This window comes from Sebastes fasciatus, chromosome 17 (genome assembly GCF_043250625.1).
Source record: "Sebastes fasciatus isolate fSebFas1 chromosome 17, fSebFas1.pri, whole genome shotgun sequence".
Taxonomy (NCBI): domain Eukaryota; kingdom Metazoa; phylum Chordata; class Actinopteri; order Perciformes; family Sebastidae; genus Sebastes; species Sebastes fasciatus.
The window spans coordinates 21,222,480-21,249,550 of NC_133811.1; the positions used below are offsets into that span (position 1 = coordinate 21,222,480).

General features: G+C 39.6%; 2 protein-coding genes across 2 annotated transcripts; both read right to left on the bottom strand.

Moving 5' to 3' along the window:
- Positions 1-1,625: 1,625 nt before the first annotated feature.
- recql4 (RecQ helicase-like 4) lies at positions 1,626-18,392 on the bottom strand. Its single transcript, XM_074614558.1, has 28 exons — positions 16,095-18,392; positions 15,490-15,523; positions 14,974-15,089; positions 14,120-14,266; positions 13,822-13,979; positions 11,982-13,095; positions 11,819-11,910; positions 11,630-11,729; positions 11,280-11,463; positions 10,862-10,965; positions 10,016-10,202; positions 9,834-9,926; positions 9,603-9,739; positions 9,399-9,482; positions 8,910-9,098; positions 8,377-8,559; positions 8,019-8,214; positions 7,600-7,793; positions 7,147-7,230; positions 6,435-6,581; positions 6,183-6,302; positions 5,712-5,979; positions 5,429-5,558; positions 5,088-5,248; positions 4,676-4,853; positions 3,612-3,765; positions 3,419-3,527; positions 1,626-1,966 (listed from the first exon to the last, which is right to left on the bottom strand). Exons 1-28 carry the CDS (start codon positions 16,176-16,178, stop codon positions 1,845-1,847), a joined length of 4,869 nt encoding a protein of 1,622 aa, XP_074470659.1. The 5' UTR covers positions 16,179-18,392; the 3' UTR covers positions 1,626-1,844.
- A 150-nt stretch (positions 18,393-18,542) lies between these two features.
- Positions 18,543-26,465, bottom strand: cndp2 (carnosine dipeptidase 2). Its single transcript, XM_074614557.1, has 12 exons — positions 26,296-26,465; positions 25,085-25,162; positions 24,329-24,472; positions 23,991-24,153; positions 22,508-22,596; positions 21,074-21,274; positions 20,832-20,916; positions 20,522-20,682; positions 20,238-20,402; positions 19,757-19,901; positions 19,155-19,302; positions 18,543-18,755 (listed from the first exon to the last, which is right to left on the bottom strand). The coding sequence occupies exons 2-12, from the start codon at positions 25,142-25,144 to the stop codon at positions 18,689-18,691; spliced, it is 1,428 nt and encodes a 475-aa protein (XP_074470658.1). The 5' UTR covers positions 25,145-25,162; positions 26,296-26,465; the 3' UTR covers positions 18,543-18,688.
- Positions 26,466-27,071: the final 606 nt, after the last annotated feature.

Sequence of the window (27,071 nt, forward strand, 5' to 3'; positions counted from 1 at the left end):
TATGTACAATACATTAACACCTGGTAAGGTGTTGGGCAAAATTTCCACAACAACTTTTCAGCACATTGTAATTCAAGTGTTCTGAGAGAAAACTACACTTCTTCACCTCCTCATGGCTCTGTTTTCAGGCTTTAAAAAAATCTAGCCCGTGACGGGAGACTTTGACCAATCACAGGTCATTTCAGAGAGAGAGAGCGTTCCTATTGGCTGTGCTCCGGCTGGTGGGCGGTGCTTGGTATTTCCTCAACTGATCTCAGCATGGCTGCCGAGTCACAAACTTTCTAATTTTACAGCTAAACAGTTCACTACAAGATGTTTCTGAAAACATCTGAGGTGAGAAATAGTCATTATAGTAACAGAATATTGATTCATATTTGATCAGCGCTGCCTAGTTTGACCGTTTGATTGGAGTTCGCGAGTGATTGACAAGGCTAGGCTCTGATTGGTTGTTTCCCTCCGGTCTGTGAAATCTTGCAGATGCCATTAGGAGCACCGGAGGACACAGAGGCACATGATTTTTTTCAGATTACCTGTCTCATGCACTACTGTCAGGATGTAGTGACCGTTTTATAAAAATAACTTTTTACAAATCACATTTGCTCCACTTCTACCCACTGCTGCTTTAATGGATGGTGATAAAATGACCCTAAAAGTTTGTCTGAGTTGAGTTTTGATTTTTACAGTTCAGTCTGCTGTCAGAGTTTAGAGCTGTTAGACTCCCCAGTTTATATACATATACAGTATATGTTCATAAGGCAGATTTCTCCCTATTTTATTGTATGTTGTCAGAATCATAGCAGATATGTAAAAGCCAGAGTCCACTGTTAAAACAGTGAAGAAAGAAGAGCTTTAACATAGCTTTAATTTGCCTTATTCAAAACAGCATGTTTTAGCTTTTAGCTGGATTCATTTGAACGAGAAAAACTGATTCAAGCAGGCTTTATGTTTGACATTTCTCTCCCCTTCAAAACGTTCAGAATTGTCCTGTTCTCCAGGATAGTTTGACATTTTAGGAAATACTCTTCTTCGCTTTCTTGCTGAGAGTTAGATGAGAAGATCGATTCCACTCTCAGACATGAGAGTCGTATTGATCTTCTCATCCGGCTCTCGGCAAGAAAGCGAAGTGCAGAATACTGCTTCATGTAACTGAAGTAAAATGATTTTCTCACTTATATTCCACTGCTGCTCTTTTCTGTAACGGGACATCATTAAACCCCGTTGTATAAAATATTTATAATTCACAAGTGTTGCTGAAGTTGAGTAAATATTTAACAAAGGTGAGGTTAATTGAGGAAGATCCCACACACAGATGACTTCCAGGCAGTAGCTAATCATTACACAGCTTTTTAAAAGCAACAGCTAATCAATATGACAGACAAGCGTCAGTGACATTGCTCCAGTGGGATGGTACAAGAGGAATCCGTCTTTGTTTTTGTAGTTTTACTTCCTCGTATCAGTTCGTTTCTGGGTCAGGACTTTTATTTTCTCTCAGGTTTGAGTCCATGTTCCAATCAAACCCACTAAAACAAGATAAGAGCTTTTCATTTATGCGACACAAATCTGTATTGTTTTCTAAGAAGATATTCCTGAGGTATTTTAAATAAATGAACAATGCAAGACCAAGGTAGAAAAATAGAAATATTTTATTTAATTAGTCTACAAAGAAAAACTTCACAGATTAAATAACAACATGATGCAATACAAGTGATATGAGGAACACAAACTGGTGTTTCCGGACAAATCCATCGAAACCAGAGCTCAAGAGCAACGAGTAAGTGAATGGTGCATGTGTGCAGTCCTGTGTGTGCGTACATGCCGTTCTCTGTGCGTGCACATTCGGTTGCTCACTTGAAGCGAATGATCTCCTGCGTGGCCAGTCTGATGAGCTGGTTGAAATCAAACTGGATGTATTTCCTCCAGTAGCGTCTGTCTCTGCCGTAGGTTTGAGCGGGAAAACAAGGACTGCCTGAAACAGAGATTGTTTTTCACCTTAAATGAAGCACATGTCGATCCACAGCTGATAACTTTATATCAGTTTATTGACATTCTAATAGATATTTTTTTAGGGCTGTTAATGCAATAATAACACGTTAAAGCAGATTTGTTTTAACAGGACTAATTTCTTTAACGCATTAACACAATTTCGGATGTTGTAGCGGGTTATCATATGGAACTAGAAAACTTAAGTTTGTCAGAAATGAGGCTAAATAACGCTCCAAACCTGCGCAAAATTTTGGCGAGGAAAAACTGGCATGGCCATTTTCAAAGGGGTCCATTGACCTCTGACCTCAAGATATGTGAATGAAAATGGGTTCTATGGGTACCCACGAGTCTCCCCTTTACAGACATGCCCACTTTATGATAATCACATGCAGTTTGGGGCAAGTCATAGTCAAGTCAGCACACTGACACACTGACAGCTGTTGTTGCCTGTTGGGCTTCAGTTTGCCATGTTATGATTTGAGTATGTTTTCTATGCTAAATGCAGTACCTGTGAGGGTTTCTGGACAATATGTGTCATTGTTTTGTGTTGCTAATTGATTTCCAATAATAATAATCAAGCATGTTTGTCCACTTCCATGTTGATAAAAGCATTAAATACTTAAAAAAATCTCCCTTTAAGATACATTTTGAACAGATAAAAAATGTGCAATTAAATATCGTAATCAATTTTTTTAAAAACACACAACATATCAGACTTTGTCTGGAATAGAATGATAAAATCCTGGACTTATTCCATCATTGTCTCTTGTGTTTATATAGTCCATCAAGACAAAGAGACAACATGACCCCTAATTTGCGTCTCCTGAATGGTGGTGAAATCTGGTTTGGGGCTTCTGTCAGTACAATTTATTAGATATTATAGATTAATATATTATATATATTAAGATCTTCTAATTTTTTTAACATATTAAATTAGGACCCTTGCAAACTTGCACACTCACTAGGGCCACCGGTGTAACCTCACCCCTGTTGTTCAATTTGTAATTAAGAGTAAGAAGAGAGAAGACTTGGGCAATAGTGACAACAAAGCTGGAGTAAAAGCTACAGGTTTGCTGGACAGCAGAGATAAAGGTTTATGGAGATCATGTGACCTGCGTGAGATAACAGTACTTCCAAGAAGACGACATCAGTCTGATCGAATTAGAGAGAAATAAAATAAATCTGCCTGTTGTGAGGTTAAACACCGTCGAGCTCTCAACATATTCACTGATCCTAGAACACCCTCTAGAGGTTCAGAGTCCTTTTGGTCATTTTCACTGGATAACTTTGCCACTGGATTGTTTAAGTGGACTTGTTTCATTATGATAAAGCTACATGGTTTATGTGCTGTTATATATAACTTCATAGTGGCGTCTGTGATCACCTTACTTATATATTTGAATATTTTGTAGGAGCATCATCAGATGTCACTCACTTATGCCGTGCAAGATCCTAGCGACAGCTCTTCCAGAAAACTTCTCATCACTTCGGTTGGAAAGGAAACTCCTGATGTCCGCTCTGATCTGATTCTCCCAGTCCAACAACTACAAACACACACAAGTCAACTACAACATCCAGACACATTTGAGACACAAATTCAGCTGATAACTCCTGACCGCGTGTTTCACCTTGTATCTGTCGAGCTCCTCGACGACCACCGGTGCGAGCGCGAGGCTTCGGTCTCGCCTCTTGTCGAAGTACTCGGAGAGAAGTTCTTTCAGCTGGAGACTGCGGCTCTCGTTCAAATCTTCGAGGCAGGACGACGCGCTCTGGAACGCAACACTACGCACACACAAAGTTACACACAGACACGAGGTAATGTAGACAAGCGTACAGACAGACAGAGGACAACACACAAACAGTCGCACATGATAAGGAACAGACAGAAACAGGCCATATTAGCATTTTATAAAGTCTTTGAATGCTTTAGACATTTTGCAGGACTATAGTGTCTCTGCTGGCTTTTTAAAAAAGTTTATAAACGAGTAGTACCCGTTCGCAACCCTCACAAATAATCTCTCACATGAATTCATCATGAATTAAGTGACAGACAGATTGGGTTTACAAAATCATATTGCTTTAGGCAATGTCAATCACAAATAGGGCTGCAACTAATGATTATTTTCATTGTCAATTAATATGTTGATCATTTTCTCGATTAAACGATTAGTTCTTTGGGGTATAAAATGTCAGGAAATGGTTGAAAAATGGCGATCAGTGTTTCCCAAAACCCAAGATGACGTCCTTAAATGTCTTGTTTTGTCCATAATTCAAAGATTTTCAGTTAACTGTTGTAGAAGAGTAAAGAAACCAGAAAATATTCACATTTGAGAAGCTGGAATCAGAGTTTTTTCTTCTTTTTCTTAAAAAAATTACTCAAAATGATTAACCGTTTATCAATCTAGTTGCAGATTAATTTAATAGTTGACAACTAATCGATTAAATGTTGCAGCTTTGATCACAAATTCAGATTTTATTCCCATTTACTTCTGGTATTTGTTGATGTGGTCAGTTGAAATCATCGGAGAACAACACAGGAAGAAGGAGGAAAACTATTTATCTTGCAGCAGTCTAAAAAAACATTTCAAGGCTGTGAAAAAATAGGTTTTTATGACACCTTTAGCTGGAGCTGTTAGGCTATACTGTGTGTGTGTGTGTGTGTGTGTGTGTGTGTGTGTGTGTGTGTGTACACCTTTTGAAGGCGTTGAAGCAGGCGGTCAGCTGGTAGAGCTGCGTTCTCTCCTGGTTCTGCACTCGATTATGGAGGAACTGACAAACTCTGTCCATCTCCTCGTCGCTGAGGTCGCCGAAGGAACGGAAGTAGAACGATAAGGAGGATAACTCCACGTGGACACCGCTACGTCCGCCAACTGAAAAAACAATATTCATGATTAATTGTTGAGTCAATTTCATAAATTTGTACTTTGTTCACATTTTGTGCCAGCGTCAGTTTAAAAAAAAAGACAACAGAAACGTATAGACCCTGACAAACCCAAACGCACATTTAACACAAAAATATAGATTTTCAAGAGAGGTCAGTAAAAGAGTTTGAGCTGCTCCGAGCTATGCGCGTTTTAACATGTTTTATTAGTGCGCACACGTACCACTGCTATACTGCAGCTGTCTGAGTCCTCTCTTCACAAGAGGAAGCTGCCATCCCATAGTGTCCGCAACCTCGACGACATCAAACTCCAGCTGATCGCACGTCTCCACCCGCTCGCCCGCCATCCGCCTTCTGGCCAACACCACGGCAATCGGAGGGCAACTGTGGAACAAAGTAAATAAAGTCAAATAAGTGTGATATTCCATTGCCATTTCAAAAGACAACATGTCTGCGGATATCTTTATACAAACAAACACACATTCATGCACACATGGTGCAGACTGTGTGTCTTTCTCAGTCCCCTGTATTAGAGCATCCTAAAGAATGAGAAACATTTCATACAGTTTAGTGATTTTCTGGAGCTGTCTCGGTCCACTGTAGCAGCTGACTTTACACACGGACAGCGTGGGGTGGAGGAGTTCCACAAAGCGCTGAGGATGCAGCTCCAGATAGCAGAGCAGCGTTTCTACACCTGAAATACACAAAGAGAAAGGGAATTTTCAACAGTTAGGTTTCGATCTACTTGTGTTTCTCCTGTTACTGTTTTACAAGATTCATTGCAGTTGGAGCATCACAGCCACCACATTTTACTTCCGTACATGACCTTGTGTGTGTTTCCACGTACCCTCCTCTGTGATGTCCAGAGCTTCGACAGTTTCTTGGATGGGAATCGCTCTTTCGTGCGTGTGACACACCCGCTCTCTGGGCCAATCTCTGCTCTCCTCTTCCTGGTCCTTCAGCCAATCGCCGGCTCCTTTCTCCTCCACGTCCTTGTGCGTCATCGAACTGTCAGCTTCCTCGTGTTTAGCTGCCTGCTCCTCTTTCTTGTCCTCCTTTCCTTGATCCCTATCTTCTTGGAGGGGTTGTTCCGCTGCATCGGTATGTGACGACTCCTTGCAGTGAAAACAAAGTCACATCATTCGTCATTTTGTCCAAAATTCTGGTTTCTTATATAGATAACTTCAGATAAATACAGATACATCTTCAATTTCCTATTTGCTTCAGTGTAAACTGCATTTTAACGGTCTTTCATTAGGTTAAAGAGTGAAGAAGAAAGAGTAGAAAGATATTAAATATCATTTTCTTTTTTAATTACCTGTGCAGTAGACGGTGCTGGTGGGTCTGTATGAACTACGTCCTGCTGAGCGGGAGGGTTCAGGCTCCTCTCCTGATCACACGCATCCATCATTTCCAGCAGCTCCGCATCTTCAATATCCTTCACACACAGACAGTTTAGTTTTGTTTTGCTTCAGTACCATGATCTCAAAGCTATTTCTTGAAAAGCATTTAGACCACACACACACACACACACACACACACACACACACACACAGAGAGGTAGAGTTACCTTTACAAGTTCCTGTTGTTCCTGTTGTTTCTGGTGTATCTGTTTACATTTGCACGGTGGGAAAACTTTCTGGACCAGTTTCTTTACGGTGTAGTAGTCCACTGTGTCCGCGTAGATATGACGACGGAGCTCCCAGAGGTCCCCACCCTACAGACACACACACACACACACACACACACACACACATACAAAATGTATTCATGCTTCAGATATACTGTGTATCGTTAAATATACTTTTGTGTTAATAAACAGCAGTATGTAATTTTTCGGATGCACTGAGCTGTAATTTACGTCGTCACTTCCTGAGAGCCTCTTTTTTTAATGGTTGGAGACGTGTAACTATGGCAACCTGTGCCAACCCCATGTGACCAAAACGATGTTTTTTGAAAATCAAAGTCTGAACTGATTTCAAAAATATGTTACACCTAGCAAGGTGAAATCTTATACTTACACAAATATTGAAGCGTTATTGACGTTACAGAGCTGTCCGCCAACGTCTGTTATGAACGTTGTCATTACTACCGAACTGCATTGTGGGATATATATGCAGCCAGAGTGTCCAGCGTTTAAATACTGTAATATTTTGCCAGAAATAATATGCAATTCACGTACTATTGGTTTCATACTAAGGTTTCAGACACACTAAAACAAACTGTTTTAGCGTACTAAATAGCATGTTAGTGTGGAATTTCAGACACAAACATAGTCTTACCTCAGAGTCCAGAAAGAGGTGACACTGTGCTGGGTCTCCGTCTCTTCCCGCTCTCCCAATCTCCTGAACGTAGCTCTCAAAGCTCTGGAGAAATAGTAAAAAAACAGTAAAACAGTTACCACCAGTAAGGGAATACTGATAGAGATGAGACTCCGGCTCTTTGGTTGTACTATCTAGGTTTGAATCTATCTGACAAAGTACCTTTAGTATGTATTTACATGTTTGACAAGTGGAAAAAGCATGACTGCAGATGAAGATTATGTGATAGGATCGAAAGCTCCAGAACAACTGCTAAATGGACCTTAAGTTCTTCATCTATGTTTTAGGTTTGCTCTTGTTCACATAAACGACATCAAACCTGATATACAGTTGTAGATTACGTGTCAACGTTTCAGTTTGATTACAAAGTTTGAGGAGCTTTTTTTGCTTTACATAAATTAGACCGCTACCCACTTTCGGCATGTTGTAGTGGATGATGCCGCGGACGTCAGATTTATCGAGGCCCATGCCAAACGCCACAGTGGCCACCACGATTCTGAGCTCCCCGCACATGAAGTTGTTCTGGACGCGGCGGCGCTCTGACGCTGACAAGCCGGCGTGGTACGACTCCGCCTGCCATTTCAGCGGTTTGCGAATCTTCTTCCTTGCTAAATGTAGACACACAGGGTAATAACAGACAGAGACATCGAGTCAAAGAGAGAAACGTTTAAAATATCAAAAGGAGTAAATCTTTTTTGAGGGATGTAACAACAGCTTTCCGTACCATGTTCTAGTTTTAAATCTGACATGTCGGATGGAGTCATTTTACATTTCATCCCTACGCCCAACATGATTCTCTCCACTTTGGTGGATCAAAAATATGAATGACTTACCCAGCTCTTTCTTTCTCTGTCCTGCAGGGTTGTGTTGTGTCTGACTGTTGATGTGTTTGTTTTCTTTCACCAGCACGCCCTGCAGGCAGGTCCTGAGCAGCGCCCCCACGCGAGTCGTCTCCTCTCTCCTGGTGCAGTAAACGATGACGGAGTCCAGGCAACCAAAACGATCGCCTTTCAACAAGGACACTAAAGCCTGAATAGATAAACAGAAGAGAGACAGAGAGAAATATTAACAGAAAGTTGCAAATGTTTCTAGACAGACACGTGGGGGCCGATGTGCAGAGGTCTGGAGAATACTTTTCTCCACTGAGCAGGAATATTTAAACCCACTAGAGAAACACACGACTCATCACACCTGGTCTTTATCTCTATCCATGGACACAGACAGATGCAGGTTCGTAGGCACCGCTGCAGATCGGACTGCGATGCCGTCTCGATCGGTGATGTCCAGATGGCGTGCGATGTCCAGAGCGGTGGACAGTGTGGCCGTGGCTGTGAGTCCCAGCAAGCACTGCACCCCCAAACGCTCCCTCAGTACCTACAAACACACACACATCATATAGTTTCTTTTGTGACTGTTGCGGCAATCCTTTACTGTCTTTACACTAAATACACTTTGAAATGCTCACATACTGTAAAGTGTGGTAGTTTTAAATGTGTTGAAATTGGGTTGTTCACACGTCTTCTTAAAGTATCTGTAGATTCATTATTGTTGGTTTGTTTGCTGACCATATCACCTTTAAACAACAGCAGTATCTATATCACTTGTACTATCATAATGCTATAATATTTATAACAATAAAATTCTGTGCATTCTCTTCTAATGTTCAGACGTTTTTTTTCCCCAACTTAAAGCAGTCCAAGATACAAACGCCATCATTAACCCACCTTACAGAGTCTCAGGTAGCAGGGCCTGAAGTTGTGCGACCACTCTGAGACGCAGTGAGCTTCGTCTATACAGGCGAAGGCCACAGGAGGGAGCTCCTGGGCCGAGGGCAGACACCCCGAGCCTGAACCGCCTCCACCAACCAGAGCCTCCGGAGAGAGGAGCAGCACACACACCTGGCCCGACTTCACCTGGAGAAACACACATTATGGGCTGAAAAAAGTACTGAACATATGATGGTGTAGATTTCTCTTTGGTTTAAACTGCCTTACTGTACAATCAACACACCTCTATACAGTTTACAGAGAAAAGGGAACTATGTGTTGTGATTTTTATATTAAATCTATAGACAAATGAGCGGGAGAAGAGTTTTGAAAAGTGTTAGATGTAGGTTTTGTTTTTTACTCTTTGAGACGCGTAGGAAGATGTTGGAGTTTAAAACCTACAACTGTAGTGTTTCCTCCAACTCTGAAGTCTCTTGTGTCTGTTACCTTTTCTATCGCAGCTTCTCTCTGTTTCATCGTCATGTTGGAGTGGATACAGGCTGCCTTCAGATTGGCTGGCAGGCCAGACAGCTACACACACACACACGAGATATTCACAACATAATGTGTTAACTGCATCACTGTTCAAAGTGAGAGGAGTACCCTTCAATTATGATCAGCGATGACAAAATGTTGGATGATTTCTCTTACCTGGTCGTCCATCAGTGAGACGAGAGGTGAAATGACCAAAGTGATGCTTTTTGACCGTTTAGCATACAGATAGGCTGGGAGCTGATAGCACAACGATTTACCCATCCCCGTTGACAACACGACGAGGGTAGAGAGACCTGCAGGAAAAAGTGAGAGAAAGAGAGACAAACATGAACACAGAGATTATAGATGTACATACAGTATGTTTGTATATGTGTGTAGTGTGCATACCTGACATGATCCTCATGATGGCTTCCTCTTGTCCTGGTCTAAATGACTGATAGCCGAGTTCTCGCAGAGCTTCGTACACCTCAGGAGATGTTTCTAAACACACACATATTACCACGAATAAAACATGTACTACATCTACAGTATATCCTGTTGTATTTCATTATACAGTGAAAAGTGTTTACCCTGGACTTTCCCGTCATCTTTGAGATGATAAAGTGGTTCCATTGGTGGTGGAGCATCAGGACGCTCATAATCAGGACGGATCACGTTAAGCAACACCTCGTCTTTCTGTTTACCGTCCACCTCCTTGTCCTGGTGCGGCTGCTCCTCTGTGATACTGGGAGACGCCACTGGAACAAACAAACACATCTGGATTTATACACACAACAAACAAACACAAAAATACCTGAAAAAAACAAAAAAACATAAAAAATGACTAATGGACTAAAGAAATCTTAGTCGACTAAGAACAAAACGACTGATTAGTTGATTAATCAACTAAGAGAGGGCAGCCCTACTAAATTGCAACTGTACCTCATGGAAAAAAAAATATTGTACTACTAAAATTTCATTAATGAATCCATGTATGATGATTTAGGATGTTAGGTAAAAGTGAATTCTCCATGTGCTCCGTCTCTAACTGTCCAGTGTACTTGTTAGCTGTAGCGGACACGGTTCACTGTAGATAAATTGTGTTGACATATTGTTTAATTTGGTAATTTTAAGACAAAATAGACTTAAAATAAACCAGCCAAAGTTACTTTGTTTTCATGCAAAATGTTGATGCAATCTTACAAAATTGCTTGTGTGAATATTATGTGGTTGATTCAAGATGCAATAAATACTGTTGTCACTAATTATTGGGGGGCCTGCACGCGTATTTACTTAAACAGACAGACAAACCTGAAAAGCAACATTATATTATTTATACGGCAGGTAAAAAAATATTTTTTTTGGAACTGGACTGTCACAAAAAACTGGTTAGTTGTGGTAGAAAGCAGCACAATCAATAACAGTAAAAGTTCAACAGGCGTACCCAGTGTGCCTGTTGCCCTGGCAACCTCCTCCAGAGTGGGCAGCTCAAACGGCTCCTCCACAGCAGGCTGGTCCTCAGCAGCAGGAGGCGGAGGGGCTGCAAAAAGCAGAGTTGTTCATCAATACATCAATAATCTATCATCACTAAACCAGAGGAGTTCAGGCAAATAGGCTGTCCATTTAAAGAAAGCAGTCACAGCCAGTTATGTGCATTTAATGACCTGATAATGCATCGGTATAGTTTAGTTGATAATTACCAAACACCATAACAAAGAATGGCATTGAAGAGATGAAGCCTCAGTAATGAACAAATATAATTCAGGAAAACTTTATACTGAAATGTATTTGAGTCGGTCTCATTCGGGTTATTTTAGTCAAAAAAGCAAATTCTTTATTTTCTTTGTATATTACCTGGTCCCTTGCAGTTCATGGCCCAGTGTCCGGTCCCTCCGCACTTGAAGCAGGTGTCACCCTGCCGATTGAACCCCCCTCTGAATCCACCCCCCCCTCTGAATCCACCCCTCCCTCCTCTGCCAAAGAATCCTGCGCCTCCCCCGAAACGTTCGCCTTTCAGCTGGAACTTCTGCATGTACATCTGAAACACACACACAGTACATTTATGACAACACATTTTTGTAACTCTGGATACACTATGACTCTATTAAGTCGTGTGAAACTGGATGCGTGGTTTAGATTTCCTTGACAAAGGCACACAAATACATCCATTCTTCAGAGGGATATTGTAAACAGGTTTTACGTACCTGTTTGCGGAGACCAGCCCCTCTGAGTGCGTATCCTTTGACGTGAGATTTCTTCTTCAGATTTATCTTCACAAAGTTACCCTCTGCGCCTTTCACGCCGCTGTACAAATAAAGAATTGTTTGTACACAGAATACAAATGATAGAGATGTTTCAACACGTGTTTTGCAGCAGGACGTGTTTGGTCTCACCTGGCTCTGACGGGCTGAGTGCGATTCATGCGATGCGCTCTCCTGGCTGCAACGTCCTCCTCTATTTCTCCTAACAAGTTCTCCTGAGGTTCCTTGACAGGAATAATACTGTGTTTAACTAATTTGCACATTATGTGGAAATGAATACAATTATCTAACTTACCTTTTTAGGTTCTTTGCTTTCTTTCTCTTCTTCTTCTGCCTCTCCATCTTCGTCTCCCTTTTTCTTGGCTCTCCTTTTCTTCCCTCCTGTTTGAGCTGAGCTGTCCTTCACATCGGAGCGCTCCTCTTTCTTTTTTACGTTCCTACGTCTCTTCTTCACTCCTCCCTCCTCTGTCGTCTCTCCCTCCGTGTTCTCTCCCTCTCTCTGCCTTTTCCTCCCTCTCTTCTTTGTACCTTTGGATTTCTGACTAGTCTCGTTGTCGTCTTCTGGCGTTAACGGTGGCGTCAGCCCTCTTTCAATCTCCTCACCTCCCTTCTTTTTCGCTTTTCCTTCCCCTCCTCTGCTTTTTTCAGTGTGTTGTAGAGAAGGTTTCGGCGCACTATCGCTGACCGTAGTGTCACTTGTAATGCTCTTAAAGCCTTCATCTCTTCCCAAGTCTATTTCCTTGTCTATTCTTTCTCCCTCCGCATCTATTTCTTCTTTTCCAACTTTTTCATCTCCTTGTCCTTCTCGTTCCCTTTCTCTCTTTCCTCCTATCTCTAGATCTATCTCCTGGTTGCCTGCTCCAGGCTTCACCTCAGCCTCCATCTCTCCAAACACCTGACACCTCTCTAGCCACTTCTTGTCAACAAAACTCAGTCTGCTGGCAGGAGAGGACTTAACTCCGCTGCTTCTACCTCCCATCCCTCCTCTGAAACCTCCAAGAACCTGAGGGCTTCCTCTAAAGCTAATCAAAGTCCCATCACCTGCCTCATCAACACCCTTAAGTGGAGTTCCTAAAGTTTCACCATTTTCTGTTTTACTTTCTCCTGAAGCTCCTATACTCTCATTTAACTTTCCTCTTGAAGTTCCTACACTAGGTGAAGAAGATAACGACGACAACAAGGAAGAAGATCTGGCTGGAGAGGAAGCTGGACGAGAGATATTTTGATTTTGTGAAACTTTACTAATGCTACTCTTACTACTTATAATACTAGTACTACCACAACTACCAGCAGCACTTTCAGGTTCTTCACAAGACTCCATGACAGGTTTGAATGGTTCAAACGGCTCTTCAGTCTCCACTTTCTGGGGTGTCTTTGAAGCCAGGGACCCGAGGCCAGGCTTACATCTTCTGTAAAAAAGGACACAATTACAAGGAAAGTTCACACAAAACATTTGAGGGCCATTACTGCTCATTCTAGTCAAACTAAAGATTGTTAATGGCTTTGAAACTTAAGATAGCAGCAGCACAACTATTGGTAGTGTTAATAAAGAGCATGAAATGCAATTAAATATGAGGTACATTGTTTGGCTGCGCAAGTTATTAAAAAAGATTAAAAGACATTAATAATACAATATTGGATAATTCATTTTCTAAATTACCACAGGTTGCAAAGGTGCAATTGTTTCATCACAGTGGTGGCTAAGATGTAACAACAGCACTAAAAGCAAATCAAAACAAAGACAGGGTATCTCAGTTTTAGAAAATGATTGCTGAAAAATCAAAAACACTGATAAATCAGTGTCTGTGTGCTCTACTGCAAATAACATCACAAGCTGTTGAAACAATTATTGGATTAATCGATCGACGGAAAAAAAAAAATCTACTATTTTGATAACTAATTAAACGTTTCAGTCACTCGTGAAGCAAAAATACACAAAAATACTCTGATATAGTTCTGCAATATGAGGATTTTATGCTTCTCCATCTTTTGTATTATTATAAACTGGATGTCTTTGGGTTTTGGACTGCTGGTCAGACAAAACAAGACATTTGAAGACGTCACCTTGGAATATATTTTATGACCTTTAATATACTAAACACTATAAATTACAATACAGACTTGCGTTTAATTACCTTGGTGTGAAAGGGCTGGATTCAGGGTCAGTGGAAGTGATCTTGCTGGTGGCAGCGGCAGCAACAGGGCTGTTTGTCTGTCTAGTTTGTCCATCTTTAAAGGAGTTTAGAGGCATCCGGCCGGGAACGACAGACTTCTTCATTGAGACAGGTCTCTCCTGGATTATCAGAAGGAACCAAAGAAATCATTGTTATTGTGACGACTCTGTCGCTTTAGAAGGCCAAGTTTTTAAGTGTACAGCTCTTTCTCTCTCTTACCACAATGTGGTGTGGTCAGTTTTTTTAAAGCGTGCCTCACCTTACGGAGTGTCGCCAGGTTGTTTTTAAGCTTTAGGCCATAGTACTGAGCAGAAGCCTGCAGACTGTCTCTTTCCTCGGCTGTCAGTCTGGGAGAAGATACAGGCTGTGAACTGCGGTTCAGATGGGCACCCCAACAGTCCGCCTCCTACGTAGATCAACGATAAGCAGATAGAGGAAACAAATTGTCTTAGTACAACTATAAAAAAATCTCTCTGAAGTGTATGCATAGCTTACAAGAGGCAACCTTTGGTAGAGGGTAATGCAACTAACTGATCACAAAAGTGTCATTTGAGAAAGAAATCATGTAAAGTAAAAGCACAGATTCCACTCACAAAATATGCTGTATTTTTATAACTTATTTATGCAAATAAAATCAAAATAAGCGAATAGCTGAAGTGATATCGGGCAAGTTTTCTGAAGTATTGAATAAATGTACCATTTCAACTGAAACATGACGTAGCTTAATATGTACAGAGGAGTCCAAAGACAGCACACAAGGCTAAACCTGAACAAACTGCATCTTCTTGAGGCAGAGGTGGGACTTGTAGTCAGAGACGAGGAGGGTTGTGGGCACTGTTAAAGGAGCAATGATATAATGTAGTGAGTACTACAAAAGCAAGTTTGGTTGAGGAGCAGTAGTTGGTAGTAGCAGCAACACCAGGGAAGGTTTGGGGACAGAGGAGTGTGAGAAAGCCAAAAGCTGCCATAAAAACAGCTGGACTTAAAAAAACAAAAAAACAGAGGCACAGAGGAAGGACAAAAGACAGGAAGCCCCGGACAGGAAGCCCCGGACAGGAAGCCCCGGACAGGAAGCGCAAACGCCCACAGTCACAAACACATATTCTTGAATACCTTCTGGGCTGTGTTGACCCCGGCTGTGGATCTGGCCTGTTCAGCGTGTCCGCTGGCTGCATTACTGCTGCTGTTTTCTTTGGCTTGTTTCAAACTGCGGTACTCTTTATACAGCTCTGGAATAAAGACACACAATAATATAATATACTTATGTCTAGAGATGGAATAGATATAAGATAAGATGAACCTTTATTAATCCCCGGGGGGAAATTCAGGTGTCAAAGCAGCAAAGCGCAGATACAGAGGTATAGGTATACAAAAAGATTATAAAACAATAAATAGAAATACAGAATATACATAGTGAATGGACATAGCGTGTACTGTCCGTCAATAAAAAGATGTAGTGTACAATAAATAGATGTAATATGTGCAGTCTATAAAATGGTATATGGGATGTAGTGTAAAGTAAGTTTAAAGTGCACCAGTGGTTAGGAGAGGTAGTTGCAGATAGATGCAGATTGTATACTTGTATATACACTTGTATACTTGTATATCCAAGTTATGGATTGTACTCACTCCTGGTCTCCTCTGGAGCTTCATCAATATCCTCCTGGAAATAAAAGAGCACTTTAATAGACAAATATTGTGAAAAAATGGGAAACAAGCAACACAGTCTGTCCTGTGGACCAACAGAGCCATAATGAAACCATAACAATAATAAAAGCATGCATAGAAAATATTTATTTATTTATTTATTCATCTATTTATTTGCACATATATATAAAACTGCACAAAATCCAGTCAATGAAAAAAAAACAAGAACTGTGCCAGGAGAGGTCAAGAAGCCACAGGCTTATACATACATATAAAACATCTTATCATAAAAGGGAATAAATGGGTTTGCTTACTCTCAGCTAATGTTTAGCACTTTAATGTCAAATATTGTGGAGAAAATGGGAAACAAACTGCACAACAACACAGTCTGAAGCAGTAAGTGGTCCTGTGGACCAACTGAGCCATAATGAAACCATAACAATAATTATTTAATTTTTAATTTGTAATTATTATTTTTTTAAATTATACAAAGTATAATAAAAACGTGCATAGAAAATATATTATAAAGGGAATAAATGGGTTGCCATTAGTTTGCTAACTCTCTGCTAATGTTTAGTTTAATTTACCTTGTTTGGTTTCCTCTGATGGTCTTTAACAAAGCTCTGCTCCCAGCTCTTCAGCTCCACTTTCACCTCGTTGTATCGATCCATTAGTACCGTTTACAGGTCGATACCGGTCAGATTTAACTCACTTTAATTCAAACAAACGTTATTTTTAACGTTTTTCAGCGAAAACTTTGGGGTTTTTTGTAACCGTGAGTTACTTTAGCTTCTTCTTCTTCTAATAAAACGTATAGTAACTCAAGCAGACGATAACACACACGTGTAGATAGCTAACTATCATATTAGAAGACAGCACTAAAGGGCTTTCTTCCTCTCTGTGTTTGTTTACGATTTTTCCCGCGCCGGAAAAATGACAGCTTGTGTTGCCAGGTTCTTTCTTGTATCCCCCGGTCTCACTAAACATAGTTTTCTGTTTTTACACGGACTATCATGGTGAAAAACTTTATTAGCGATCAGAGGATGAAGACGATTGAGATTTTAAAATCATAAAAATAATAATAATAAAGATAAGTCTGTGTAATATTTGTGAATCTCATGAATTTCTGATATATCAGTTGAGGGTTTACACTCAGAGGAGGGTTGCCCGGTTGCCAGGCACCACTTCCGCCAGGCTCCATTCACTTCCGCCTCCTTCTTAAAGGGACAGGCACTCATAACTCCCAGTTTGAATATAATGAAATAGCATCATGTCTTTATGATGTCACTCACTATATATACCCCCAGAGTTAATATCATAGATAGTAGCTAAGTACATTTACTCAAGTACTGTACTGAAAATACAATTTTGAGGTATTTGTACTTCACTTAAAGGTCCCATATTATAAAAAAGTGAGATTTTCATGTTTTTTTTTATTATAAAGCAGGCTTGAATCCTATATACGTAAATACTGTGAAAGTTTCGAAACACTCAATTCACAGGGAAATACACACAGCCCATATTCAGAAACTCTGCATTTGAAACAAGCTGTCAGGATTTCTGCCAATTCGTGATGTCACAAATATACGATACTTAGACCCTTGACACAATTTTAAACGTAAACATTCTAAATGTGTCCCAGTTTATTCCTGGTTGCAGTGTATGTGAATGTCAACTGACAGGAAGTACACATGGACCTAAGCTGTTGCCTAGCAACGCAATTCCGTTGAAATGCACTAAAACGGAGCATTTTAGACAGAGGGTAAATACAGGCATATTCAGGCAGACCGTATGAGGAAAATACAGGTTTTTTTTAACATTACAGCATGTAAACATGTTCTAATCGAAACACAAAATACAAGTCTGAACCTGAAAATGAGCATGGTATGGGACCTTTAAGTATTTCCATTTTCTGATACTTTAAATTACTGCACTAGAATTAGGGAAATATTGTAGGGTACTTTTTACTCCTCTACATTTTTTGGGATAATTAAAGTTACTTTGCAGATTTTGATTAATAAAAACAACATATAATCAACAAATAAATGCTGATGACATGTTATTATAGGTTAAGATAAGACTTTATCTACCCATCAGATAGAATATATAAAGTAGTAAAATTTAGCCCAACCTTTACCAGCTGCACCTTTAAAGTGATGCTTACACATTAATGCATCAATAATTATAAACCAATAAGGTAACATATATTATTCTGAAATCAGCTATTCTTTAAAATGAGTACTTTTACTTTTGGTACTTTAGGTATACTTTGATGCCAACATTTTGAATGCAAGACTTTTACTTGTAACATAGTATTTCAACACTGTATTGCTACTTTTACTTAAGTAAAGGATCTGAGTACTTACTCTATATTGTTATACTGGAAAGTGACATCACTTTTGAGGTTTTTAAAGACTCAGTGTAATGAAAAATATATTTTCCAAGTTTGATGTCCCTGAGGTTATTGTTCTGCTACTGGTATGTAAATAAAACAATTTTAAATTAAATCAATCACTAAATGCAGTTTTTACTCCCTGCAGTTATTACATTGAGTGTTTGTATAGTGTGAAACAAAGTGTTGCTCTGCACAATTCAGTCTGAGAATAAGGTCCGTTGTTTCTAGTCTGTAACTGACCGCCACACTCCTTAGGAATGTCAAGATCCTTACACCTACAGGTAGTCACTGACTATCTCATGAGTGTCCATTGCAGTGTGCATTACTTTGTTTATTTACTTACTTGGTGCCTGTGGAATTATCCAAAATGTGTATCCTGTTTTGTTAAGTTATGATAAATTCATCATCAATTTTCAACTAGCTTTGGCCTGTGCAAAAAAATCTGTAGAGCTGACTGCTACATACTGTACAACATAGTAACTGGGGATTCCTTTTGCACAGGACTGGTTGTACTGGTGGTTTTATGCTAACAGAAAATAAACATTATTTTGGGACATTATCGTAAGTAGATAAGTGATGCAGTGCATTACAGTAACAGCAAAACCTATTAATGCATTCCAGAAAAAAAGACAACAAATAGTAACAAAGAAAAACACTTTTATTATCGGGGGGGGAGTGTGTGTATAAAACTGCTGACTGTGGAAGGTAAATCATACCACAAAGGCTATGGCTCTGATAGTGAGGATGCACATATTTTACATTTCGTCATTATATTGAGACATCCTTTCATTCCAGCAGGGAAACCTCGTGGAAGTATGCACCGAGCATCTGGGTCCCCTTAATGTAGTTGGTTCTGAAATTGGAAAGATAAAACAGTGATGAGGTTGTTTAATTGGTGAATAGTTGACAAAATCCATCGAAAAGATCATTCATAAAGAATTCACATTGTTGCATCTCATATTCATTATAACTATTGGGTGAAAGAATTAAATTGGTACTTGAACAATCACTAAATTCAAGATGACGTAAAACAAAATGTGGATGTGAAAGACAGTACTTAACAGCCTTAAAACAATCTGTGCTTTGGCCACATCTAAATTTGTCCACAGTGATTATTCTAGTGACAGATTTTAAACTCCTTTGAGAAACCTTTTGAAATCTTCAGTCCCTGGAAATTCTCCCTCTCTTCTCAACCGCAGTGATTCAGGTAGAAATGAAAATAAGGAAAATTAAGTTTTGCGCTGAGACATACCTGTTGAGTTTTTCATTCTGGGAGTGAGCTCCATCATCAGAGGATCCAACAGGGAGCAGCATGACATTACGTCCTGTGGCCTCCTGGAAGGTCAGGGTGACGGGGATGCTTCCACCCTCACGGGTCAGGTCAGGCTCCACACCGAAGACTATGGCACAGCGAAGAGGAGGAGGAGAACATGGGAGGAACAGTCAATATGAGTGAAACTTATTTTCATTTCACCCAAATTACAAACACATTTCCCACTTAACCCTTTGTGGTATCTTGACATCAGTTGTATTTGTGGTTTGAGGTTGTGAGACAGGCTTTTGTTATCACTGTTTTCTAGCTTCAATAGAAACAAATGGAAACTATTTTGACAGTGACGTCTGTGGATTACTCTGAGTAACCAGGACATTGTTTCTGGAAAGGCAAACTACCTTTGTCTTTCAGTGCTTTGAGCCCCACAAACAAGTGACTATTTCAATACTCTGGTATACAAAACTAAAACTATCAAGATGGCTAGATAACAGTGGGGGTTGAGTAAGAGTATGTGCGTTTGACTGAACTGATCCTTTAACTATATGTATTTCTATCGGTCTTGCACCACTCAGCCTCTGTACCTCTCTTCATGGCCTTTCGACCAGCCATGTAGTGCGGGTGGTTGAAGTCAGAGACCCAGGCCTTGGCGGCTCCGTGGCCCATGTACACTTTCAGCTTGTTGGGGCTTTCCAGTTCAGCAAACTTCTTCTGCAGATAATCGATAACCTTGATGATGAAAAAGAAAAGTATTGTTGAGACAATTTGTCACATCATTTGTCTTCATCATCAATCACTGATTTGTTGTGAAGAAGAATAGATCCACTTTGGTAGGCCGGGCTTAGGTTACTCTGTAAATCTGCTTCACTTGTAAAATTTCAGTTGTAAAAGCAACATTCATTTAAAAATAAATGTGACACACTACCACTAAGGGACTTGAGTGGTTGGCAAAGTCATCAAGTTTTAAATTCCACTGGCAAAGACTTTAATTTTATTGTGTTCTAGTTACATGAACACTACCAGACTACAGTATTAGAATCAGTGTTTAGATATTTCAGGGTCTACCTGCTTCTCCACAACTTTGGGGTCCATGTCGGGGACGAGGCGGATGGAGAACTTGCCGATGACCTTGCGGGGGATAACAGTCTTGGCTCCTGTTTCAGAGAAAGCGCCCTCGATGCCATGAAGAGAAAGAGATGGATATCTCCAGCGGTGCATCAGGATTTTCTCCTACAGGAAAAAAAAAAGAACAGTACGCTTAAATTATGATAAATTACTATGCAGTAACCCAGAGTTCTGCAGCTTATTTTACATCTTTGAGTTGAGAGAAACAGAAATCAATGCCTTGCCTTGGAGTCATGCAGAAGCTTTTCGACTCCAACGTCTTTGCAGTACTCTTCTAAGTCAAACTCTATTTTCTCATACAGCTTTCTCTCCTCATCGGTCACAGCGGCCACGTCGTCGTTCATCCCAGGAATCAAAATCTTCCCTTTCTTGTCTAAGAGGGTGCCTGAGTAGAAAGAAACAGACAGAAGATTTAAATTCTCCTAAGATGTCTAAAGCACAGGTCAAAGAAAATTAATATTTATTACCAGTGTTTTCCTCTAAAACTGCAAATTAGTTTTATAAGATTCTAGTTCAATTATCAGCTTCACTTGCCCATAAGTGCAATCAGGTCGGTCATGGCTTCATGAACAGAGCCACCAAACACCCCTGAGTGTAGGTCCTTGTCACTGCAATGCACCTTTAAATTAAAAAATAAACATTCATTTGAATGGGTTTCACCAAAATACAATTTCACAAAAACCTGGATTGTGTTATGCTGAAAAGCTGCATTAGAGTGGGACTAGACTTGTTTTTGACACAGTTTAATAAAACATTTAAACAGAACTACAATTCACCTCAAGGAAGAAGTAGCAGATTCCTCTCAGGCCGTAGGTGATGCAGGGTTTGGTCTTGCCGAGCCAATAGTTGTCAGAGATGCAGACGTAGTCCACGTCTTTTAAGAAGGTGTCTTTTCGTGCAAACACCAGTTCATCCAGGCCCTCGGATCCGGACTCCTCCATCCCCTCGAAGCAGAATTTGATGTTGATGGGAAGCTCCTGCATGAAGAGAGATAATGAGAAAAAAACTCTGTTAAAACTTCCATATACATCATTATCAGGCCTCACCGTGTTGCAAAAAACCATCAGACCTTTTCATTTGGAAAATAACTTTAATGTTTAACATAGAAAGGATTCTGGGTGTGTTGACTGAAGCTCCTTAATTAATATTCAGAATATCTTAAAGTATGTCATTGGGATATTTTCCTCACTGTTTGAGGGAAAAGTAAAGATAATTCAAATCAACACGCCACCTGCGTGACTTGGTTTAATCATTAAGTGATGGCTGGATAAGACCTGATTACCGATTTCATCCAGAGACCTTTGACCACGTCTCCTGCTAACGGCTCTAAAATGATCAGCAGGCAATTACAGAGTCAGCTCTGTACTTTAACACAGAGATAATTAATTTCTCAGAAGGATGCAGAATCATTTTTGAAAATCACTCCTCGTCACAACGCCAAAAGCAAAACTTTTTTACCCTTCAGAAAAACAAAAATATACTGCTTTCAGCATAATATTGCTCAGCTGTAGTGTTTTCATACTGTCCACCATAACCAGCATCTCTAGCAGTTGGTTATGGAAACCAAAAAACCTGATCTGATTTGTAAAACAATCCAATTTCTTCAAAGAGCAGCTTTGAAAATGAAAGAAAAATTCTATGAAAATGTACGTCATAGACAGATTTAACCTAGGATTATCACTCTATTCACCTTCTATAAATACCAAACGATGTTTCCAGTCACCACACCAACGAATATTTCCACTTCGCCATTCAAAGAACATTCCAACGTTGTTGATGTTTCCCATCACCGTTCAACCACACCCAATTTATCACGTCATGAATAAACAGCTGCGGGTTATTTTTGGATGGAACATAACCAAACCAAACCAAAACCAATATTGGTTTGTTCTTATTATGTTCACAGTGAAACACTCTGTAACACCATGATCAGTGATACTGGCTGGCTGCACATTAACTGCGACTACACCATGTCTTGTTACAGAAGTCTGGTCCTACATCACTGACACTTTGTACTTATTTTTGGGATAATTTCCAGAAGTGTTTTGTCTCAGGACAAAGGATAAAGAAAGCTTGGTTTGTGTGAGTGTGGGTGAGCAGCAAGGAGCTGCTGGACTAACTTGGAGGATTGATGACTTTTTGTCCCTAATCACGGTGCCCAAAATACAGAAACTATAAATTAGAAAATGAAACTGTGGTGGGAACTTTACCTGCTTGATCTTCTGGTAGGCCTCAATGCAGTTAAACCAGGCCAACACTGGACCCTTGTCATCAGTAGAACCTCTTCCATAGAGCTTCCCTGCAAAGAGAACAAATTTAAAGCCCTGGGTTTCTATTTGATTGTACCATCTTTCAAGTTATTCTGAAGTTTTTAGGCTTGTATGTATAATTTGTGGTGTCTTAGTTATATGCATGACACAAAAAGAATAAATTCATTCATTCATTCATTCACTTGTTTCAAAGATAAGGAACTCTTCCACACGATGAAAAGTGGAAGGAAAACTAAACAACGTGATAGTAAAACACGACCTAAGCAAGAACAGAGCTGAGCAGACAGAAACTAGACAGGAGGAAGTGGATGTGGCTCTTTTTGTCAGCTGACTATCACCAGAAAGTACATGAGACCAGTTGGGTAAATAAAAAAGGGAAGAAGTAAAAAAGAAAATGAGCTGATCAATCCATGTGTCATCCACATAAACTGCTAATATGTGTGGCTTATTAATGAATCATAGTAGATGACAAACCTAATCTGCACTGCTTTATCTATAGAACAGCAGCAGATAAGGAAGCTGATCATTAGAGCGGATACATTACACGGGGTTCACACACAAATTATTATACTATTATTATATATACTATTTTTACAAATTATTACAGCATTTGCATTATTGAGTATGTTTTAATGATGCATAGCAACAACTTCAGGAATGCTGTGTCAGCTGCTGAGCTGGTGAATAGCAGACGATGACAATGATAAGTATGGAAAATAAGTTTATCTGCCGTCATATAATACATTAACTAAATAAAATGCTTCCCTCGAGCACTTTTGCCTTCTGTAAAGCTGAATGTATTCTTGTTAAATACAACAGCACTTGTTCAACTTGACACGTGAGGCTTGCAGATAAGACATGATTAAGTGCATGCCTCTACCCTATAACGTGTGGTAACCGGGCTGGACTTTGGAAATATGCAGCAAACTGTGATATGATCACAAGTACAAAGCTGATAAAAGCTCAAAGAGCATTTAAACAAGACACTACATTTAAGTAACAGGGAGTAAAAACAACTTATCTGCTCACCAAAGAGGGAGTTTGATGTTATTGTTATGTGCAAATTACCAGTTTTAATTTTATTCTGCAGCCTGGTCATGGCTCAGTTAAACTACATTTAACTGTTCTGTTAACTGTGTCTGCCATCAGGCCTTCTCTGCAGGACATGTTTTGACATTTATTTCAGTGAGATGTGATACTATAAGTTTGCCAAGCTGAAAGGTGATCCGATAATACATTGAAGACTGGAAACAGAAACCCTGAAGATAAATTCATCCCGTCTCACATGCCAGAACGGCATTTCAGTCTACTTCAATAACCAATAAGATTGTTTTGTTTTTAACTGACAAACTTTCCAGATCACATCGAAACAGCTTCAGGGTAATTGTGTACCAAGAAGAAACCATAACACTTATGCTCTCACCGTCTTTCTCCACCAGAGTGAAGGGCTCTGTATCCCAGCCATCGTCAATGCTGGCTGGCTGGACATCAAGGTGGCCGTAGATACACACCGTCTTCTTGCTCGGGTCTGACCCCAAACTACCCAGGATGATAGGCGGCAGAGGGATCTCCTCTCCAGAGGGAAGCTGCATGCACAAACAAAAACTACACGTTAGTAAAGGTTACAAAGAAGGCCCATTCTGCTAAATTAAAACCATTGAATCAAAGCAAAACAGTAAACATGGGGAAAGCAAGGAAAAACCAATGCATTACTAATGATGAAGTCCAAACATTAACAGGGAACATCCTATTCTTACACACCTTCTGTAGGCCGATGTCCACCATCTCCACTGTTCCCCCCAGCTTCTCAATGTCCTTGGCTGCCATCTCCATCATCTTCTTGATCTCCCCGCGTTTCTCTGGCCAAGCAGACACACTCTGGACTTCCACCCAGTCTGCCAGGCGCTAGGAAACAAGAAAAATTCATGTACATTTTAAAGTTGTCTATGTAAACATGATAGGTGTTTGATACGGCATGTCTAAGTTTGAGATGCTTAAGGCTCTTATTTTGTTAAAGGGGACCTATTATGCTAATTTTCAGGTGCATACTTGTATTTTGGGTTTCTACTAGGACATGTTTACATGCTTTAATGTTCGTAGACTTTGGTCTTTGTAATTTTGCAGACCTTTTACATGCACAAAAAAACTATATAATACACTAAAGGAAAGGGAAAAAGCACTAAAGCATAACAGGTCCTCTTTGAAGCTTCATTCAAATGTGTAAAATGGTGTCAGTGTGAATGTGTCTTAGCATGTTTGGGCTCTACAAAGTTTTACAACAACTAAAGTTAAAATGTCACATCACATGTGATTTCATGTGGTCCAGTCGCTCAACATCCATGACATTTGGCACAGACACAGATAGAATGAGTTGCAATGCTGCTCAGTCTTCAGGATGAAGACAGACATTTGACTGCAATCTAATCACCACAATGATTAGTTGACCATAACAGCAAGAGATCATACAGGGAGTAAAGTTACATTGAACTATCAAAACGTCTCTCAGGATGAGCTTACCTTCACGTACAGGTCCTGGTTGTCTTCGACATACTTGAACAGCTCTGTGAGATGAGCCATCTTAGCCAGCGACAGGAGCTGAGGGTTGAACAGGCAGAGTGGAGTGAGAGTCTTTCTCCAGCCCCTTTGCTGTCTTATGGGAGTTAAAAAACCACGCCCTCCTGCAAACCTGCTGACTACTGTTGTATTTGTAGCTCCTCTGTCACGCATGCAGTGCCAGAAGAACATGTTTCAGATCAGGAAGTTTGAGTTGGTGAGTTGGTGTCACCCTGTTTACTTTGAGTATCTTGTAGTCTTTAATAATAGAAAAGCCGGCACAAAGTGGAAAGTTAAATCATAAAATAGCAGAAAGCTCACTTCCCTTTAAGCTTTTTGGTTACCATTGCCCAGAAGTCTTTATAGATATTTAAATCAATATCCTCCTCACAAACACTAACCATACACTTCCACGCAACACACTTTTCTTTTTTGATATATTTACTGTGCGTTTTATTTTATTGTTATTATTGTTTTACATATAGGAGTCATTTTATTTGTTGACCAAAATATTACAATGTTTGTATAAAAATTCAATAAAATGGTAATCAATTGTTTAATGTAATCATTTAATTTAATTTATTTAATTAAATTAATCGGACTGTCAAAAATAGATTTTTTATTATTATTATTATATATATATATATATATATATATATATATATATATATAAAATTGTTTGTTATCACTATTATGTATTCATATTATTTCTTTATATTAATCTTGTCTCTAGGTGGAGGCTTCAGATAAGCCGTGTTTTTTTTTGCCTCTTCCTGCACTGTATATTACTTTTATTTTTTTGTTATGTGTAGTGTAAATTGTGCAAAATAAATAACCAATAAATACTGGAACAATGCACACAATAAATAATACTGTAAATTGCACAATAAATAAACAATACTGGAAATTGCACAATAAATAAACAATAAATACTGGAAATTGCTCTTTATAACTCACATAACTAACAAAATCATAACTTTTGATGCCATACTGAGCTGGCTATTAAAATGAAACTAAATAGTATAAATTTGCCTGTATATAACAGACACACATGAAGCTTTAACAGATAACAGTGAAGACAGAGCTGCTGTCAGGTCAGACTGAGTGCTATTAGCTAACCTGCTAACTAAACAGCTCTAAAAGTAGCAGCTCTGTCCACATGTGACTCTTCTCACCTGACAAGACACGTCCTGTGTTTCCTGCTGACGTTGACACGTAGTTGAAGGTCGATTATGTTTTATTCTACGCACTAAATAAGACAGCAGCCAGAGAGACTTTCAGTAGAGAGACACAAAGTGCAGGGAGGCTGTTAGTTTGATTGTTTTCACGGCGCAAAGAATTGTGGGTAAGCGGCAGATGCTTCGTCATGGTCCATCCAGCCATATGGTCCAGAGACAGTATAGAGAGGAGAGCGACCCTCTCTGATAAATCCACCTACATTTACAAATGAGAAGAGCTCTGATGCAACAGTGGTGAGAGATGAAATACTCTGATATTTTATTTAAAGGTCCCATATGGTACTCACATTCAGGGTCATACTTTTTTTATTTTGGGTTTCTACTAGAACATGTTTACACGCTGTAACGTTAAAAAAAAAAAACTTTATTTTCCTCATTCTGGCGGCCTGAATATGCCTGTATATCTGTCTGAAACGCTCTGTTTTAGTGCATTTCACTTTTTTAATAGTCCTGTATCACAGCTGTTACCCTGCACTATATTCAGTTTTAACAGTTTTCTTCATCTCCTTGTATTTTTATATCTGGTATATTTTTTTTTTGCAATTTGTCCTTTGCAATACTAACTTTTTTCCTGCCTTTTTGCTAACATGTTTTGCACTATGGAACTGTGATGCTGGAAACTTGAATTTCCCTCAGGATTAATAAAGTTACTATATATCTATTTCAATGGAATTGCTACAGAATTGTGTTGCTATGCAGCAGTTTAGATCCAT